The sequence below is a fragment of the Micropterus salmoides genome, unplaced genomic scaffold, assembly GCF_014851395.1.
Source record: "Micropterus salmoides isolate LMB-PRFRI ecotype aquatic unplaced genomic scaffold, ASM1485139v1 Ms_hic_scaffold_21, whole genome shotgun sequence".
Classification (NCBI taxonomy): Eukaryota; Metazoa; Chordata; class Actinopteri; order Centrarchiformes; family Centrarchidae; genus Micropterus; species Micropterus salmoides.
Window position 1 is genome coordinate 15,224,766 of NW_024041262.1, and position 20,153 is coordinate 15,244,918.

Sequence of the window (20,153 nt, forward strand, 5' to 3'; positions counted from 1 at the left end):
TTGAGTGTTTTCTTCTTTTTGTTTTTTAGCACTGGAATTAGCACACACAAATCTATCACCACTACCTACCATAACTATAAACTGTATATTAAAAAAGCCTGTAATCAACTAAATGCTAAAGACATGATGCAAAATGAGGGAGTGAGATAACTTGTCAGTGCATCGGGTACTTAATTATGGACATAATAATATCTATGAGCGTCTTAATTAAGATACTTAAAACTGTTTTTTGGGGGGTTGAATGAGGATCTATCTGAGGTAAGCTGCCTTTAAGACCAATTAAGGATATTAGTACAGTGGACCCTCACCATGCTCAGCATCATCCCAGAGGATTTCATAAAGAATCATTTAGAGTATTAATACTTGATGTCTCCTATCAGATTTAATGTATTTTAATAAGCTCTTGTCATCCCTGCTCTCCAGTGTTCCCACTGCTGTTTTATTGTGCTGTGATATGTTTGTAAGTCCATGGTGTATGCCAGGTTTCTGGTCAGAGGAGAAAGCCTGAGCCTGAGTTTTCTTTAATTATTGAACAGCAATTTTGTGGGAATAAAATGAGAGCGAAGATATGTACAGGAATGGGCAACATATTGGCACACAAATTACCCCTCTGTGTGTATAGTCTACACGCTTCCAGGTAACCTTGACAAGATAAAATGTACATGAAAGATTAGGCCATATTAACATATTGCTGTAGTAGAAGATAATTCAGCTGTTTGTGTGCAGTGGTTTGTAGGTAGAAAGTCTGACAAAGGTACAATCTTTACATTTTCTACTAAATTTTCTTCTTTGGGAAAATAAATTGAAATCCTTCCAGATTAAAATATGATGGTGTTGCTGTAAATCATGGATTGTTTTCATTGAGTAATTGTTCGGTCAATAAAATCTCCCCAAATTCCAAATTGATTTCTTCAGTGTGCTAGTTTTATCCTACCAACAGCCTAAAATCCAAAGATATTAGGTTTTCCATCAGAAACAATAAAGAAAAGCAGCAAATTCTCAGAATTGAGCTAGGTAATTTTTATTGAATATGTGTGAAAAGTGACTTAAACAGTTGGCTGATTATCAAAATAGTACATTTTCTGTTGACTAAGTATTCAACGAATTGTTACAGATCTAGTTGAAGTTTTAAGTGAAACCAGTTCTATAGTGTGGTTTTCATGTGCTCACAGTATATGGAATATGTGTTTTATAATGTCTAAATGTTAAATTAGACTGGGCTGCCACTTTGTTGAAAAGTACTAACCTGAGACACTTTCCATTTTAAGAGGCCAATGGGTGTGAAATATAACTTCTTCATCACCCACACTATGCTCAAAATGTACAGTGAAAAAAAGAAACACTAAAAAGACACATTGTAGGAGACTTAATGCAGTTTATCCATAAATAATTTAACTTTATGTGTAAAACAGTAATTTACATGATTCATTTATGTAGAAGGAATAATTACAGTATCTACAGGCTGATGCAGTTAATATTTACAGTAATGCAAGGGGTTAATTGTTTGATTACTTGCACTTAAAACGTGCTTGGATAATTTAGAGTGCACTTATATTACGTTGGCAATATTTTGGGAATAGAGGACTGTTATCGTCTTTTCGCTTGAACTGCACGCACCTTAAATCATCTCTGACATCTGTTTTTTGTTGTGGTGATTCACCACAGTCAGTCAGTGTGGAAATCCAAAACTGAACCCAAATACACGTAGATAAGCCTGTCTCTTGTAAAATAGTTTGAAACCTCAAATGTGGGAAAAGTACTTTCACATAATACTTATATTATGTTTATTACTTGCATGCTCATAACAAAGTGTGAAGTGTTTAGCTATTGAAGGGGGGAAACAAAAATAACTTTTCAGCGTCATTACATGCCCACTTTCTTTAATGCGTGACTGCTTCTGCTTGTAAAATATTAGTAAGAAATCAATGGCTGGCTATGAAGTTTTGAGAGACGTTATAAACTGGTCTTAAACTCAGCTTCACTGCCTCCTCATCCAACGCTCACTGCTTTCACGCTTGCCTCACCAGCTCCTATCACACTCATGCCCTTCCAGTAATATGAAGCTTAAGCTAACAGAGGGTTAGCTTAGCTTAAATACTGATGACAGAGGCTAGTCTGGCTCTGTCCAAAGATAAAAGACACTAATTTACTTTGTATTATTATTGTATATCTTATTTGCTAATTAATGAGCTATATAGGTGCTTGTAGGTGGATTTTGTCCCCTTTCTCTGTTTCTAGATTTTGTGCTCAGCTAAGCTAACTGGCTACAAGCTTCAAATTAAACAGTCTTTACAATGGTAACAAAATATCCCTAGCATCTCTAAATGTCAGTAATGAACAGATTACCTTATATCACATTTATTTAATCCATAAAAGCCTCTGGACAGAACCACGCTAGCTGTTTCCCCATCTTCAGTCTTTGTGTTACATTAAGCTAACCAGCTACTGGTGGTAGCTTCCAGTTTAATAATACAGATACAAGAGTGTATCAATCTTCTCATCTTCTCATCAGACCCTCAGTAAGAAAGCAAATTAGCGTATTTTCCAAAATATCAAACTATTCCTATAAGTTTCAAAATTCAATGCTTGTTTTATTCATAAATTCAGGTCTTCTCTCTCACATTCTTAAAAAACATTAGACCACAATAAGACAATGTTTTACATATGGAAAACATACCACCTTAATGTATGTTTCTACTTATATACCTCAGGGTGTGTTGGTTAGCTGCACAGTTGTGATTGTAATTTATTGCAATAACCAGAATTAATGTTGTGGGGAAATCGTATCTGCAGAACCATAAAAGTATTGAAACTGTGTAAATGAGTGAGTGTTTGAAGGGCAGCAATGTTGTAGAAAAACATATTGCTCCCGCAGCCACTCTCAATTTTTCTAGCAGAATGGGCTTGGAACAATTATGCCTCAAGGGCATGAGTCAACTTGAATGGCTGTACCCTATATCAACCCCATGTAGATGTTGGTTTGAAGGCCAAAGGGGTAATTATAACTTACTATGTTTTCTTATGGATTTTTTTTACTGCTGAAAGAGTTGGTCATTTTAAATACATCTGATAAAGAAAGGGAACTTTAAATGGAAAAAATGTGCCTCCACACACATTAACACACATTAGTTACAAGACTCCTTTAACTGCAGGTTTTTTAAATTTGAACTCCCAAATCATATTAAACATTTTAACTTCTGCAATTTGTTTCAGTGGCATCAGGTTGCAGGATACACACAAATCCAGTCTCAGTGACAACAAAAGATATCAAAAAGCAGGTGAAAACAGATAAAGAGCCCACACAAAACAGTAATGTCAGCACGGTTGATCCGAGGCCTTTTGAATGCCAGATGTGCGGTGCACACTGCCGAGCTGCAGCCAAGCGTGCATTCAGCTCAGTTACTCTGTATAGGAGCTGGGGTTACAGCATGATACGGAGCAGAGGCTCACAATGCAATCCTGTTTGCTTTGTTTTGTTGTACAATTAACGGAATGGTTTTAGCTTGTGTGTTTTGCACTCCATTGGTGAATCTTGGACAGTCGGATCCTGGTGACAAAAAGTTGATGTTTCAACGTGCAATAACCTGAACCCATGTCTAACAGTAATTGAGGCCAAGACTGTAGTGGCTTTCTGAGGCTGTACAGCAGTGCTTTGAGCTAAATGATAATGTTTACCAGTTATACCGTTTAGCATGTTCACCATCTTAGTTCAGCATGTTAGCGTGTTTGTTAATTAGCACTGAACACAAGGCACAGCTGAGGCTGAGGGGAATGTCATTGGTTGTGCAGGTATTTGGTCATTAACCAAAGTACTGGACAAATTAAAATGGTGACCCTATGGTGTCACTGGGAGAAAAGTTAAGGCATCACCAGTTATTCATCCTGAGTCTCTTCGTAATTGTGTGTACTAAATTTAATGGAAAACAATCCAGTAGTTGTCAAGACATGAACTTTGAGCTGCTTGTAGCAAAAGCTTAAAAGTCAGGTAATCACCACGGTCATTAGGAATCCATCCCATAGTTACAAAGAAATTTCACTTAAAAAAACAAAAATGTCAACCTAATGCTGAAGCTAGTGAAAAGCCCAAAGTACCATGAAAGTCAGTGGACTTCATCTTCTGTGAATAATGTATGTCTGTACAAGATTTCATAGTAATCCATCCAGAGGTTGTTGAGATATTTAAATCTGGACAAAAGTGGTGGATAGACTGACTGGCATTGCCAACCCCCGAAAATAACATGAAGTCAGAAGATTCAAATCAGAACTAGGTGGTCTGAAAAAAAAAATACAACACTGTCAATTTGTCAGTTTATTTATAGAATAGGAAATAACCAATTTAAGCACAATTTATTGGTCACACGGTGTAGTTTCTCTTTGGAAAGACAACTCTGTATTAGAGCCTCTTCAACAGTATAACTGAGTTATGGTTGTGTGTGTAGGTCTTTATGTGAAAAGTAGGTTGCTTGTTGGATGCCGGCAGTTGTTCATTCTTAATGCTTCGGTATGGACCGGGGTATCCTGCCGTGGATGATATTTCTGTTTAAACCTTTAACTGGGGAAATTAACACAAAACAATCTGCTTGGCCATCTGGAATTTTTCAGTGTGCTTGTTTGTTTATAAAGCTGCACATCTGTGTACGTGTATGCAAACATGTACAAACAGATTGGCATTTGTTTGAAGGCACTAATTTGCCCCCAAGCTAAATTTGGCATAAGCACAGTGATCGCTCCTGTTTTTCCACAATGACACAAAGACATGTGTTTGCTTGGGATTGTTCTGTACCTCATACAAGAGCTGAAGCAACAATCCAAAACAGTGTGATGAGAGAAACTGTGCAGAACCACTGGAAAGACCCAGCTGCGGTGTTGTCATTTCTCCTCTTATAATTTAAAATGCTATGCCAATTAATTGACAGAAAACAAATGTGCAACATTTTTGATAATCAATTAATTGTGTAAGTACTTTTTAGCCTCATTAGCAGTTTTCTAGAAGGCTGGCCGACAATGGCAAATCTGCAACAATGACCCAAATATTTCCATTAGGAGAAACTTGCTGCAGAAATGACGCAAATTCAAAAACACACGAAAATCCAAAACAAATACAATATCGGAAAGTGGTGCAAATAAATAAATGTGTTGCAGAAAGCTGAAACAAATACATTAGCAGCAAGCATGCTGCAAATACAGAAACAATGCAAAATCCAAAACACACAAACCGAAAAAAACACAAATGCAACAGAAAAATGTTTCATATCCAGTCAACGTAATGGAAGCCAAAGTGGAACAGCTTCATTTTAAACCTGAGAGCGAGAGACCAGACGTGTTTCTGCGTTCCAAATCACATACGTTTTCTTTTTACTTTTAGGATGTCTATTGAATGCAATAGGCTTTACATTTCACAGTACATAAATGAAGACATACTAGTTCAACATTAAGCCTTGAACTTTGACTGTCTTGCTCATACTCATGCTGCGCAGGGGATTGTGGGTCAGAATAACAAGAACAGCAGGTTTGCATATTGCCAAATGTGATCAGATGCAGTTGGATATCCTGATATTTTTGGCATATTGCATTTGACGTGCTGTGTACTTAGACATCTTTTTCTGGCATACTAAATAGCATGGTAGTATGGGTATTGAAATGGACCTTGTTTTTATGGATCGAAAATTTGTTTTGGCTTTCTGCAGCACATTTTATTCTTTGCAGCACATTTCCGTTTTGGATTTGTTTTGGATTTTTGCATCTGTTTTTGAGTTGGCACCCTTTCTCCTAATGGAAAACGTTGTAGTGCATTTGCCCTCATCGGCCACCATCACTCTAGGGTTAGTGGTGTCGGTCATTTGGTTGATAGGTCCAACACTTTGGTCCAGACTGAAATTATTGGATGAATTGGCATGAAATTTTCCATTTCTTTATAACCACATTCATGTAAAACTAATGAGCCTCAGATGAGCTTTTTTTAAAGTGTTAATCAACAATGTTAGCATGCTAAAACAATTAAGTAAGATGACTAAGGTAAATGTTATGCCTGCTGATCATCAGTACATTAAAATTGACACTCTGAACATATTAGTATGCTCACGTTTAGCTCATAATACCGCTGTGCTTCTGACATTTTATGGGTCAAAAGATTAACTGATTTATTTATAATGGAAATAGTTATTACTTGTAGCCCTACATTCCAACTCTTGGAGTATCTTGTCTTGATTGTGATGTGTCATAAGACTTATTTTTGGAGTCATCCCAGGTCAGCATTGCACAACATGGTGGAAAATGTCAAAACGGACCCCAATACAGTCGTTATTCTAAATCCAGAATTATGTGTATTTCTTACAAGAGCAAAAAAATAGTGTTACACCTGGAAAAACTAAAAAGATAAGTTGGTGCAAACTGTACTGGACACATGTTTGGTCAGAAGTTTGCTTTTGTTCAAACCTTATGATCGGGCAAAAGACTAAAATAAACCTCTGACTCTGACATTTTTGTCCATGTAAAAGACATCCCCACTGTCATTCTTCCAAATTGGTAAACGATTTTAATTCAGCTATTTTAGATGTTCGTGTGTCAGCTCTCTGCAGTCAAGGTGCTGTGACTAATGAGTGTACTTGTCCATGATGACCCTGACTACTCTCACACTTTGCTGCTGTGATCCTCATTAGTTGCTGGCCTGAAGCCTCCCAGAGTATTTTAACAGTATTTTGGTCGCACCCCTTGGGTTACAGCCAAAGGGTGCGACCACTGTCTACAAGTATCTCTTCAGCAAAGTCCTTAAAGCTGGGTCATGAACAAGGAAACTATCCAAAAAACAAAACCAACCAGTTTGGTTTCCTTGCTAGTAAGTCCATTCATACTGCCTCTAAAACTTTCTCCCTTGTAGAAAGAAGAGTGAATATGTTTGGAACAAGCTGTTTTTTAACAAGTCAGCCCTTCCAGTATGAGCTTTATTTACTCCTGGTTAAATTTGCAGGAGTTCCGCCATAGTAAAAATCCAATTTCAGAAACATCACCCTTTTTTATTTTTGTGTGTGTGCCATGTGCATGCTTGTATATGCCGCCGCATTTTTTTGTGTATGTGCTTTCCCTTGTCGTGACTCCACAAATTTGCCGCCTTCATTGTTGCGCAGAGAGAACGGAAGGAAAAGCCTTAGCCCTCATGAACGCAGGGCACATATATTTTTAATCTGCTCAATTTTACATACTGTTTAAATGGGTCCTGCATTTTTAATGACTCACTCTCTCCCGCTGACACGGCAACCATTATCCTGACATTGCGATTGTTTTGCTTGTATTTGGTGGTTGATGCTTGTTGCCAGCCTTATTTAATTTAATTCCCTTTCGTTGTGATGTTAAAAGCAGGGATTTGAGAAAAACTGAACTCATAGAGCAGAGCTGTCAGCCATCCTCCACCCTCCGAGTATTAGGGTGTAGTTTTATTGCTACTGACACTGTGCAAGCAGGAAGGGCATTAAAGATGCAGAAGGGTTGAGCCTCAGTGGTCACTGATCAGTGCTACTTTATGGAGGAATTAAAATGACAAATGGACCTCCTGCAAAGTGTGTTTGTATCAACATAATGGTGCATATAATAATTATAATGCTGGAAAAGCAATATATCCGGATAGATTCCTGTCTCGCTCAAAAGTGCATAAACAAACTTCCTTCCTTTATGAAACCATAATAAATTTTACATTTCACAATTACCATAATTGCATGTAAAATTTTCACATGACCGCATGTGGCTTGATTTTTTTTTACAAGTGCCGGACTCATCTTGCAAGGGACTTATAATACAGGTCAAAAACTGGATATGAAACCTGAAAGTTGTTGTGAGAGTTGATTGTTACTTCTCTGTAGCACATTAATTCACATTCCAGGTAAATGCTCTGTGATTAGATGATTAGATTGAAAAGCAGCAAGACAGAGAACCACTTGTCTAGTTGATGGTGGTGTCGTCCTCCTACCTGAGAGCAGTGATTTAATCCCGCTGAAGCTGTAACTGCTGAAGTATCCCTGAGGACGCTACTGAAGTACTAACCTGCATCCCAACTACAAAAAGTAGAATTTGCCCCTAGGAGAATAAAACATAAATGAATTAGGTGCATTCAAGTGCTATAATTTTAGAGATGATTCTGCACATTTTATGCATGAGTTACACGCTACAGTGCATTTGTTACATGTATAGAGACTTTTGTTTTGTTTTTACTTTTGTTAGGTTTGTGGTTACATCACCTTGAAACAAAGAATCTTCATTTCTACAGTACTCTTTAGTTACCTGATTTCTCCCCTTCGGATTTACAGTATCAACCACTTGAATTCACTCTGTGTGTTGTAATTTCTGAAAAGCCATATCTCCATTAGGGAACCTTTAGGTCTCATGTTCAGGTTCTTGTTCTTTGATTACTTTGATTTGTCAACACAACTTCCATTAGTATTGTAACATTCAGATTGAGGAATACATCTCTACTTGCTTAGCTGATATTTTCAGTCAAATGTCTGCATGCTGCCTCAAACTAAAACTCACCTAAGACAGGCAGAATCTTTAGCTATGCTGGCTCTAGAAATCATACAGATGACGTAGATGATGTAGACTGACCTTTGTGATCCCCTGACTTCTCTAGCAGCACCATGAGGTTGACATTGACAGTGTCTCAACAGCTGAGGCTAATTGGGAATTTCCTTCGTTTAGCAGGTATTTGGTTATAAACCAGCAGTTTGGACGAATTAAAATGTTGACACCTGATAAATGGGTTAGATTAAAAGTGAAAAGTTATTACTTAATTAATCATGTGGTGAACACAAATGTCTATCAAATTTCATGGCAATTCATCCAATAGTTGTCAAAATATTTCACTAAAATTGAAAAAACGTCAACCTCATCGTGGCACTAGAGGAAAAGTCAGGGGATTACCATGAGTCAGTAGGATTCATCCTCTGGGAACCATGAATATATAAATAAACAAATGTACAGTGAAAAAAAGAAACACTAAAAAGACACATTGTAGGAGCCTTAATGCAGTTTATCGATAAATAATTTAACTACTAAAACAGTAATTTACATGATTCATTTATGTAGAAGGAATAATTACAGTATCTACTTTTATTGCAATACATCCATTAGTTGTTGAGATATTTCAGTTTGGACCAAGTACCAGGTCATTGTTCAGCCGATGGTCAGGGCTCTGTAATTGCTGGCTGCTTAAGTAAGTTAATCTTCACTACACCAACCTCATCATTTCATATACCTACATGCCCCTCAGTTTATTGAATTGCTGTCTCACTTTCAAGAATAAAGTGATGTCACCCATTGAAAACTTTTCAAAAATTACTTCATATCTTGTGAGCTGCAAGTTGTTCTCTCTTCCAGCTTCCTCCTACATTTGCTCTTGTATTGAATCCACTCTGCTCCTCCGCTCCACCAAGGACTCATCATCAAGGAGTTGCATTATATTCTACTCATAATAAGTACCTCTGGCTAAGACTTGCTAAATGTGGACAACACTACAGCCTATTCTTGCTTATTTAAACTGATCACTACATCTCCCATAATCTCCCATAAATTTGAAGAGGACACATACAGAAAAGTACTTTAAGAAGAAGAGGAAGAAGACACGTTCAAAAGGGGAAAAATGCCACTTTCTGTTGAGGCCTTTTTGGAAGTTTGTTTTTCTCCCCCTGGGATGTTTTAAGTCGGACCTTGAACTTTGATTTTGATTAAAGACATAACCTGAGTTGCCTGTTGATAACCCGTGGACTAAAGAATATAAGTATTTTTGTTTTGTTTTTCAGATATATTGCATTGCTCCTCCCTAGCCTGCCCTGGTGACCTCATCACATTACAATACTATACTTACTTACAATACAACACATTACCTATACACATAAAGATAACATGTAAAGCTGGAGGTCCTTTGTGGTCTTTAGCAATGGGGAAAATGGAACATATATCAGAACATTGTCCATGTAGGAGTCCAATGGTCTTTTTTTCTCTGTGTGGTCTCACATCTTACACCCTCTGGGTGTTCATTTTTCCCCATACTTACTCACTTCAGCTGCTTTTCTTGCACCGATCCCCTCGACTAAATTGGAAGCATTTGACAGTGGCTGAAAAATTGTTGCTATTAATACACTAGAAACCTTTAGCTACTCTGTGTTGTTCCAAAGTATTACTTAGCCGTTGAGTGGAATGTCACTGAGCCAGGTGAGGACACGAGGGATAAGTGTTTGCCAAATATGTTTGCTCATTTCAGTTGGAGGCCACAGAGTTCACATTCTCTGTAGCATCAACAAATATTTCTTCCACCAAAGCAGAGGCTGAGGTCGCACCCAGCCTGCAAGCTTCTCTCCTAACTTTTCCTTCACAGGGCTGCAGCAGGTCTGTATCAGAGTTGTAAGTTGTAAGTAAGTTATGTCCGCACAGTGAGCCAGCCAACAGGCTTATTATTTCTACAGTAACAATAACAGAGAACATGACTTTGAATGTGGATAATAAACTAGTATTTCATTCACTACATTCAAAATTACACCACCCTACTGAGGATCATTATCCTTGAGTCTGACCAGCGATTATTAACTGCCACTAGCATGCGTGATCAAATTACTATGCAGGCGTTGTCATATACTGTATATATGCAGGATTGTTGCGACTCCATCTGTGTGGATGTCCTCTCCCCCCTGACTAGAGGCCTGCCCTGGTCTCGCCCCGGGCATGTGGTGCGACCTTGGGCTCCCTGCATGGCAACATGGCAGTGATGCTGTGAAATGTCACTTTAGCGTGAGCTCACAGAAGCAGCAAGTTGCTGCAGGCCCTTATCCATGGTGATGGGAAGCAAATGGAGTCACAGTAAAAGGTCAGACTACAAGCCTCATGAATACAGTCTGGAACAGCTGTATTCATTTTAAATTTGAGGGGAATATATTCATATTATATATGATTTTTCAGAATGCTGAACTGTATTTCTGTCAGTGCGAAAATAATGGTAGCATGATCATTTTGATTCCAATGGGCTACTGTTGGCTGTTTTTTCAAGAGCAAAGACAAGCAGAAAGTTAACCCTTCTGAAAAACCCTGTTGACAATACATTCTGTCACTATGCCAATTTAATAACGCAAATACGTGAATTTTGTAAGTTCCAATACAACATATACAATATATTACAGCTGGCTCCCTTTCAAAAACAATCGCTCAGATGATCCTCTGAACTGTGAAAGAGAATAGGTCAGGACTGATCACTCACAGAGAAAGAATACACTGCCAGCTACTGCGGTGTATTATGAGCCCATAGAGAAAGAAGACTTCTTTCCGAGGGGAAATATAGCTGTGTGTGGCATATGTGGCAATGAGACATTACATTAGATCCCCTGCAGCTTACATCCCAAGTCACTATGATGTAGTCAGTTTCTTAGGAATGGAAGAGACAGTAAGCATATATTCAATAAAATAGAAACCATTACCTGTCAAAGCATTACCTTTCATTCACACAGAGCAGTACAGTGCTTCCTCTGCATACTTGAAATCCATAACTTACATAACTTGTTGTGTTGATACATTTTTATTTCTTGATCTGTGTGACAAGCCAGTTGTCACCTTCATGTAGAGGCCAGTCAGTCCCATATTACTTTGACACACAAGGATGGCATTGTTGCTCTATGTTGGCTGGTCGGTCCATATTTTGTCAACAATTATTAGATAGGTTGACTTTGAAACTGAGTACAGAAATTCATTGTCCCCAGAGGATGATTTGTTATAACTTCAGATATTTCATCTAGCACCAGCATCAGGTTTTAATTTGTCCAAAACTCAACCTTAGCTGTAGCACATATACTATATAACTATAAAATATGTTCTATTTCTCTGCTGTCGATTCAGTGTAGGCATTTTTTTAAAGTAAAAAGTTATATCTTACCCAACAGAAGAAGCCGTTTCAAAGAGAAATGTTCTTGCCTGAGACAAAATGTTCAGAGCTGGAAACTACTGTGTTCTCTGGTCCAATGAAGTGAGATGTAGTGAGAAATATTCTTGCTAAGACAAAAGTATAATGAATCTAAGATTCCCCATTTATACACTTGACTTTTCTTAGCACAATAATTCAGGATCAAGGCCAAATAACATTCAAATGAATAAGTTACATTAACAATGTTTCACCGCTCAGCAGAGCAAGTTTTTTTATTTCATCATCACACACGTACAACATAACAGTCACCCCTTTTAGTCCCTTCGTGACTCTCCTCCCCACTGTGGATTATTAGAACAATATTAATTTCACAACACTTCAGTATTATGTGGCGGGTGATTATTCAGTTTTCAATATTAAAAGCACTTGTGGTTTAAGAAAATTAGTGTCATCTCAGCCCACGAGTTTTTTTTTTTTTCCTGGCCAGATTTTCTTTTCAATTTGTCATGTGACGTGGAACAGAAGAGGTCATTCCCTGGCATTTACAAATGACTTGGAACTGCGTGCATCGTATTGTGCTTCATTTACTTAAACATTTAAAAGAGAGAATAGCATTTCAAAACAGTAAACGACATAATAGAGTTCAAGACCAGCACTGTTCCTGCTGCTCCCTCCAAGGTAATTTTTCAAATGATTATTTTCTCCTTTAATATCTATACTCACTTTTCTATAACACTTTTTGTGTTTCATTTGCTAACCAGCCTGTTTGTGTCCCGGACCATTTTTGTCCACTTGTTCAAGTAAAAGCGTTAAAGAAAAAATAGCTACAATAGCCACAACAATGACCTCCCCGGATGAAAACATGGTCACAGAGAAAAATAACAAGGAGAGTTTAGCTAAAGATGGACAAACAGTTTCTCAAAGAACTCCACAGAATAGCATTCGTTCTTTTTCATTATTTTCATTAAATTGTCCTTTATGCAGTGCAAAGATCTGACAAGAATTCACCAATAAATTAAGTTCATGTACATCAGCACACATCGGTCAGGTTGCTGGTAGACTCTGGTCCTACATGAGCACGCAGCTTTTGGCCCGGTCCTTTCTAATGGCAGGTGGGTGCTCATGAATCTCAGTCCGGGGCGGCTGCTGGGAGACCCGCTTGAGGCCGCGACGTGAGCCAGCACGTTTGAGCTGAGGCCGATGGATGCGGGACACAGATGACAGGGTGGTGACATGGAAAACATCACGGACGCTGTTCTCTGAATACTTTGAGGTGCACTCTGCGTAGGCCACTGCACCGATCTGCTTTGCCAAATTAGTGCCCTGAAAACACAGAAAAATACAGAATGTGGGTCTGTTTCTGGTCACCTGACAAATGCAAGTCCAATATTCACTCTCCATTTAAGCTCTGTTTTTGGTCTCCACCAACTCGTGAGTGAAATATCTGGCTCTTTGAACATGCTCCACTATGTTCACCAGCTAGTTGCTAGCCTTGTCTGTTTGTCATGTGGTGTGGGGTAGCTGCTGCTGCTGCAAGAAAGGTTGATGAGAATACTGAGACTGAACCAAAACAGTACATTTATGGGTGGTAAAACCAAAACAATGAGCTTAACAACCTTAAAATGTTCCTCAAAGCAGAGGGGAAGTGCAGACACTAAGAGCAGCGCCTTATGTTGTGAGATCCGTTACTATAAAAAAGATTTGTGCAGCTTTAAAATTCAAACATTTATTTAGCCATATGCTTATGTTTGTAGTCCAAAAGCCGGTGACTCACCTAGAGAGCTGCTGAGAGATAGTACTTAAAGCTATGGCAATGGCACATTATGTATGTGTGTGGGAGAAACAGAAAGGCCGTGTGGTGGAAAAATGCTTTTTGCATTCTTAAATGTCCTTAAACCATGTTGAGCCTCTAATATACTGACAGATGCCTCATGTAATTCAATACAGTCTAAATTAAGCACAACATTACACTTGGTTTTTGAAAGCCATACAGTACTATGAGTGGATAAATGCAGTGGACTTTGCAACACAAGTTTATTATTATCACCATGTGTTACATGCTATTAGATTATCCTTCCAGTACCTTATCCTTTTGTGGACATCTGACCATTGGTCTTGGGCATGTAGTAAAAAATTTCCCTCTTAATAAAAGCCTACACTCTCAGAGGCATGATAGCTAGCTGGGGCATACATAAAGCTAAGATCCTCCACACAGCTATGAAATATTTAAGGTCTATCTGTGCAACTGTAAAACTTAAGCGTAAAAGCTCAGCTTATTCCCAGGAGTGTTTGGCACCATCTTAAATCTGGACTGGTTGAACTTACATGTATTGTGCATTCATTTTGCTTCCTTGTTCTCCAACAACACTGACTCTGTGCTTGGGTGTATTTTCTGATAATAAAGGGGGAACCTGGGCCTCATAACCAATCCTTCTTTACGTCTTAAAAATAGCTCTTCTACTCGGTTGCCTTCTGACTATCTCTGCTTAAAGTAGATAGGATAAGGACACGTTTTGTCAGTTTATTCATTCTTTCCTTTTGGAACGTGGATTCATCAACTTGTTTGGCAATGAAACATCTACACTGTGTGACAGCATAGGTGTTCAACCATCAGTCTTAGAGATATTCCATATTGAGGGAGTATCTAGCAGCAGGATGTTCCTCCTGTATGAAAAATATTCAAGACTTGAGCTACCAGGGAGGCTGCAATATTTTTGTAATAATGGAAATGTTCCAACACTTCAAGTCTCTATTTCGATGCCCTTAAGCCGATTACAGTAGTCGTCACACAGTTCATGTGTGGTTCATTCTGGTGAATGTACTTCCCCCTGGGGATCAAATCAAGTGGCTGAAATGTAAAGGTCCCTGTTTGTGGCTGTTTGCAGTGCAGCCCTTTGAATGGGGCCCATTAAGACAAGCTCTATGGCTCCACTTTGAAGTACAACTATTTTTAACCTTTCCTCTATATGTTCCATTTTATTTCCTATTATATTGATCTAGTCTGACCACGGTGGAGTCAATTGTTTGACCACAGAAGTACTGTGTCTATTTTTTTCAAGATTAAGGGCTCTCTTGTAAAATACTATAAAGCCAAGAGACACACGATTTACCAAGAATCTAGGTGTGATCTTCGACAGTGCTTTTAAATTTGAAAAACAGATTAGTTCTGTTGTAAAAGCCAGTTTCTTTCAGCTGAGATTGTTGGCTAAAATCAAGCCCTACCTGCCACGCAAAGACTTTGAAAGAGTAATCCATGTATTTATAACATCTTGACTAGACTGCTGTAATTCTTTGTATGTTGGAGTTGATCAGTCATCTCTGCATCGGTTACAATTAGTCCAGAATGCAGCAGCTCGATTTCTAAGTGGAACTAAAAAGCGTGAGCACATTACCCCTGTTTTAGCCTCGCTCCACTGGCTTCCTGTCCGCTTTAGGATTGATTTGAAGATTTTATTGCTTGTCTTTAAAATTTTCAGAACTTTTACATGTACACACTCCAGTCAAAGCACTGAGGTCAGCCAGTCAGATGCTCCTTGATGTCCCCAGATCCAGGTTAAAAACTAAAGATGACTGAGCCTTTTCAGTAGCTGCTCCTAATCTTTGGAATACTTTACCTGTTGAAATAAGAATTGCCCGGACTGCTGACACTTTCAGATCCTTGCTAAAGACCCATGTCTATTTATTGACCTTCAAACATAGTGTGTATATTTGTTGTATATTGTGAACCTGGAAAGCAATTTGGTCAACTAGGGTTGTTTTTATAACACTATATAAATAAACTTGAAACTTGAACTTGAACGATTCAGTCTCAGATGCACCAAAAGTGTTTTTCACTGTTGATTGTTCACACAGGCAAAAACAGGTAATTATGTAAAGTCAATTTTCAATGCAGCTAAATATGACAAATATAAGACATGCTTTTGGTGCCTTTGGGATGATTACTTTTAGTGTTCTTCAGTTAGGACTGCACTAGAAAGTATTCATCCAGCCAAACAAGGTAAAAAGGGGCCTCACAGTGAGGATTTCAATCAGAGCGGATGGGACAGAAAGAAAGAGTTTCAACTGCTGTTACAGTCTCAGGAAAACATTTGGTGTGATCAAAGGTTTCTGTTAATTTGGAGATAAATCACTTTATGCAGAAAAAACAATCTCAGATCTTGATGGACCAATTTTGAGGCCATTACTGACAGGAAAATGAGGGTGGTTACCTCTGCTTTGTCGGGGGTATGAGAAAATATTAATATGTTGACAAAAGGCTGCCAAGAAGTGGGAATTCAAATTTACATGAAAATAAGCTATTAAAATTCATGCATGCCACTGTTCATCGCTCCAAGACACAAACAAAACAATTGTATTATCGCACATCCTGCTGTTTGTCTCCTTCTTTGTTCAGTCCCATCTCTTTTATACTCCTTGTGTTTCCATATTTGTGGAAGTTATGATCTGAAGCAAATGTCATCTTCCGAATTCATTTTCAGAACTTTTGTTTGTGTGCACAAGGGAACAAAGTAATAGGTGTCATTTCTCTCGGATGATACAGTTAAATTTGTACGTAAATCAATAAATGAAAATTGCTGCAGCAGAAAATTGCAATGGACCATACATTTAAAACCATATGTCATGCATGTTCCAAATATTATAATGTTAAATAAATCAAATAAATGAATGCTCAATTATTCACATATGCAAAATTACTGTGGCGTAGTTCTGCTATGGTAGCAGGAACAGCAGTTGATGTCAAGCTAGGTTTGACAGTGTTGATGCTTGCAGATACTGGCTGGGCTTTTCATGGAAAAGAACACAACCAAGTAATTGACAAGATGAGTGGCATATTCTCTGCACTTCTCACCTGTTCGTGGGTGACGGGAATGAGTCTGTGTTTGGAAAGCTCTCTCATGACGTTGAGGTCCGTCCTCATGTCCAACTTGCAGCCGACCAGCACCACTTTGGCATTGGGGCAGAACTCCTGCGTCTCTCCCTGCCACTGTGTATCAACAGACAAACACATGAGTGCACAGGGCCATTACAAATCAAAACTGAAGATACTTAACGATGTGGTCAAAAGTATGTTGACACCAGAAAATTACCATCATATGTTGCTGTTGAGCATCTCATTTCAAAACCAGGGGAATTAAACTGCTGCTTTAAAAGCTTCCACCCTTCATTGTATGTTGTAGCATTAAGATTTGCCTTAAGTGCAAACCCTGGAAAAACCCAGTTATGTGGGGTATGTAGGGGTGTGAAAAAGTTTTTGGCCATATAGTGTAGCTTTCAAAGTCTATATTTATTTAACTTTGCATATGAAATCTATTTAACCTGGAAACAGTTTATTTCAAATTTCAATCAGGTCACAATTTATGATTAGGGTATCTGAACACTACCTGAAAATCTTGTTTTTGCTACACTTCTGTAGCAGTGATGTACAGGTGTACTCCAGGACCACTGTGACATCACTGGTGGGTGTGGTTATAGGTGCAACAGAGACATGCAACAGTTCTGTGTGGTCAGAGGTGAATGCCCATCCTAAAATGGGCATTTGACAAAACTATATTCAGACATAAAACCTGGCCAGGACAGATGAGAAACAAATACCAAAACAATATAGAAGCTTTGTTAGCTAAAGCACAAGCTCACAACAGCACGATGCTCATGGTCATGAATGCTGGAAGACAGACAGAGAGACAGAGGCAGACAATACTCATTACAGACCACTGACATGACTCAAACTATTAAATTCTTTCTCTCTATCGTTCTCTTTCTGTCTGCAACTCTAGTCATTATCTCCTCACACCATGGCACAGGCAACCACTTTGCACAGTTGCTCCATTTGTTCTCCCTTACAAAGAGATCTTTTCTCCTGGATGCCTGTGTCGCTGCTGTTACGGGCTCCAGTGTGTTGTGCTGTTGTGCAGAGTGAGCTGTTGCCTTTCAATAGGCCCCTCCACTGAACAGTGTGCAACTGGTGAATAGCAGCAATTTAGATGAGTCACAAAGGGCCCATGGGAAGAGCAGCTTATTGTTTGTGTTAATGTTAAGAATTGGTGAGAGTTTTGTCCCAGATAAAGAGTAGAATGCGGGCTGTCAGGTGGCTGTTGGATAACTTCAGCTGACAATTCAGTTTGAAAATATATGTGCAAACCAGGTAACTGCACTAAAAAAATCACATTTCAAAGCCACCAGGAAATGCTGTAGCTATGTTTGAATACACTGATGTCTTGTCCTCAGTTATATTTCTGGAAATTTAGATGGGAATGACCTGAGTCGGAGTTTACATTATATGGTTACACACATATTATACATGTTGGGTTTTTAAGGCTGATCCTTATATTTGTAGCCATGCTAGCATGAATTTTGTATACACATTCGTGGTTCCCAGACAGTGAATCATAATGACGTTGGTGGTTCTCTGACTTTTTAGCGCCAACATGAGGTTGACATTTATGGTTTTAAGTGAAATGCCTATTGAATAGGATTGCCATGAAATTTGGTACAGACATTCATGTTCCACTCAGGATTAATTGTAATAACTTTGGTAAACCCTTAACTTTATCTAGCACCACCATCAGGTAAAATTACCTTTTATTCAATACTTTGGTTTCTGACTAATTAGTCATTTTGAGCATGATAGCATGCTGACATTAGCGTTGCGCCCACGTACAGTCTCACAGAGCTGCTAGCATAGCTGTAGACTCTTGGTCTGGTTTAGACTATCTTAAAATGTGATTGTTTTTAGGAAAAATATAATTGAAATTATGGATTTAGTGATCTTCACCACAATTACATATTATACATGGCAGTGTGGAGGAGGATTTGAAATATGTGGACCATAAAGCAGCAGATGCAGGAATGCTGGCAGGTTGCTGGTCAGAAAGCTGAAAAGGTGAGAACATTTGGGTTTATGCTTTAAAAAAGGTGATAGCTGGATAGAGACTGGGATAACATCTTTTGGTGGATAATGCTAGATGAGAGAGATATACAGACAATCTAACATTGGAGATTTGAATGAGCACTTGAAGAGAAATTGGACTGAAGAGAACAAAACATACAAAAAGGAAATAGGGAAGTAATGAAGAGTCAAGGGGTCTTTCTGTGACTAAGCAATGCTGAGAAAGAATTGTCCCTCTAAAAGGAAAATTGGAGGGCACAAGAATTGGTTAGGCGGAAGGCTGTCAGAAATGGCAGAAGAAAGAGGGTTATGTACTGCAAGGGCACTATTTGAGAATAGAAGCTTGCAGATGAAAAATAAGCTAAAAACACATGCCAAAATAAATGCACCGAAGACATGATGGCACATTGCCATACTTATGCACTTAAAGTAGATGGGATAAGGATAAGTTCCTTTGTTTTGTCTTTTTTTTAATACAGTCAGGTTTTGTCTCTAAACTTTGAATAGAGTGACCCCTCAACATGTCACTTTGGCATCCCGCGCATGCATTGTGAGATCACTTCATTCACCACTATTACTCAGGAACGTCTACTAGGTCATCTAATAAGGTCAAAGTTCAAGTTAGTTCTCAAGTGGACCCACTGAAGGTGTGAGAATTTGTCCACCATAAAAGATATGTGTTTTCTCTTGTATTGATGATGTCATTGATGAGTGACGGCACCAACTGCAGGAATGTCTGTGTCTGTGTGTGTCAGCTATCCCTTAAAGCTGCTCTGTTTTCTGCTGTCCTGAAAAGAGACTAACTGTTCCTCTAAAACAGCCTCAGCTATGTTAGGAAAAAACTATTAAACAGATACATTCACACTTCTTTTAATGTGACACTGACCTTTTTCAGCACGCTGTCCAGTGTTTCAGGACGGCTAATGTCAAAGCAGATGAGTACTGCGTCAGAGTCAGGATAAGCCAACGGCCGCACATTGTCGTAGTAGGCTGAACCTGTGGGCGAAAAATAAACACAGTCATGACAAATGTTTCCAGGTAGATTATATGCTATTTAGTTTTAACTTTAACTTTTTTTTTATCACAAAGTGAGCCGTTACAGAGCACCTTCAGCAGTAATAACTATGATTAAATGTAATTACCATGAACTAAGCCACTCTGCAGATGACAATGAGTGGGTGTGATTCATTGCTTTCGAAGTGAACAGAAGGGCCTCGTTCACAACCCCTGGTCTGTGCGTCTGACAATCTTGAATAAGCCAATAGACAGACGTGTGACAATGATATAATGAATGGCTCACACAAAACGTCACCTGGTATTTCAGAGTGGCACGTTTTTTTGCCAGGGGCCCAGCCTGAATTGAGCATTGTGACCTGG

At 38.6% G+C, this 20,153-nt stretch overlaps 1 protein-coding gene across 1 annotated transcript in view; it reads right to left on the reverse strand.

The window, feature by feature from the left end:
* Positions 1-12,131: 12,131 nt before the first annotated feature.
* LOC119916474 (rho-related GTP-binding protein RhoN-like) overlaps positions 12,132-20,153 on the reverse strand; it is a 29,470-nt gene continuing 21,448 nt past the window's right edge. Inside the window, exons 3-5 of the mRNA XM_038736506.1 lie at positions 19,663-19,772; positions 16,740-16,874; positions 12,132-13,213 (exon numbers count right to left, since the gene is read on the reverse strand). Coding sequence (XP_038592434.1) covers positions 12,959-13,213; positions 16,740-16,874; positions 19,663-19,772 — 500 coding nt within the window. The 3' untranslated portion in view covers positions 12,132-12,958. The remainder of the gene's footprint in view (positions 13,214-16,739; positions 16,875-19,662; positions 19,773-20,153) is intronic.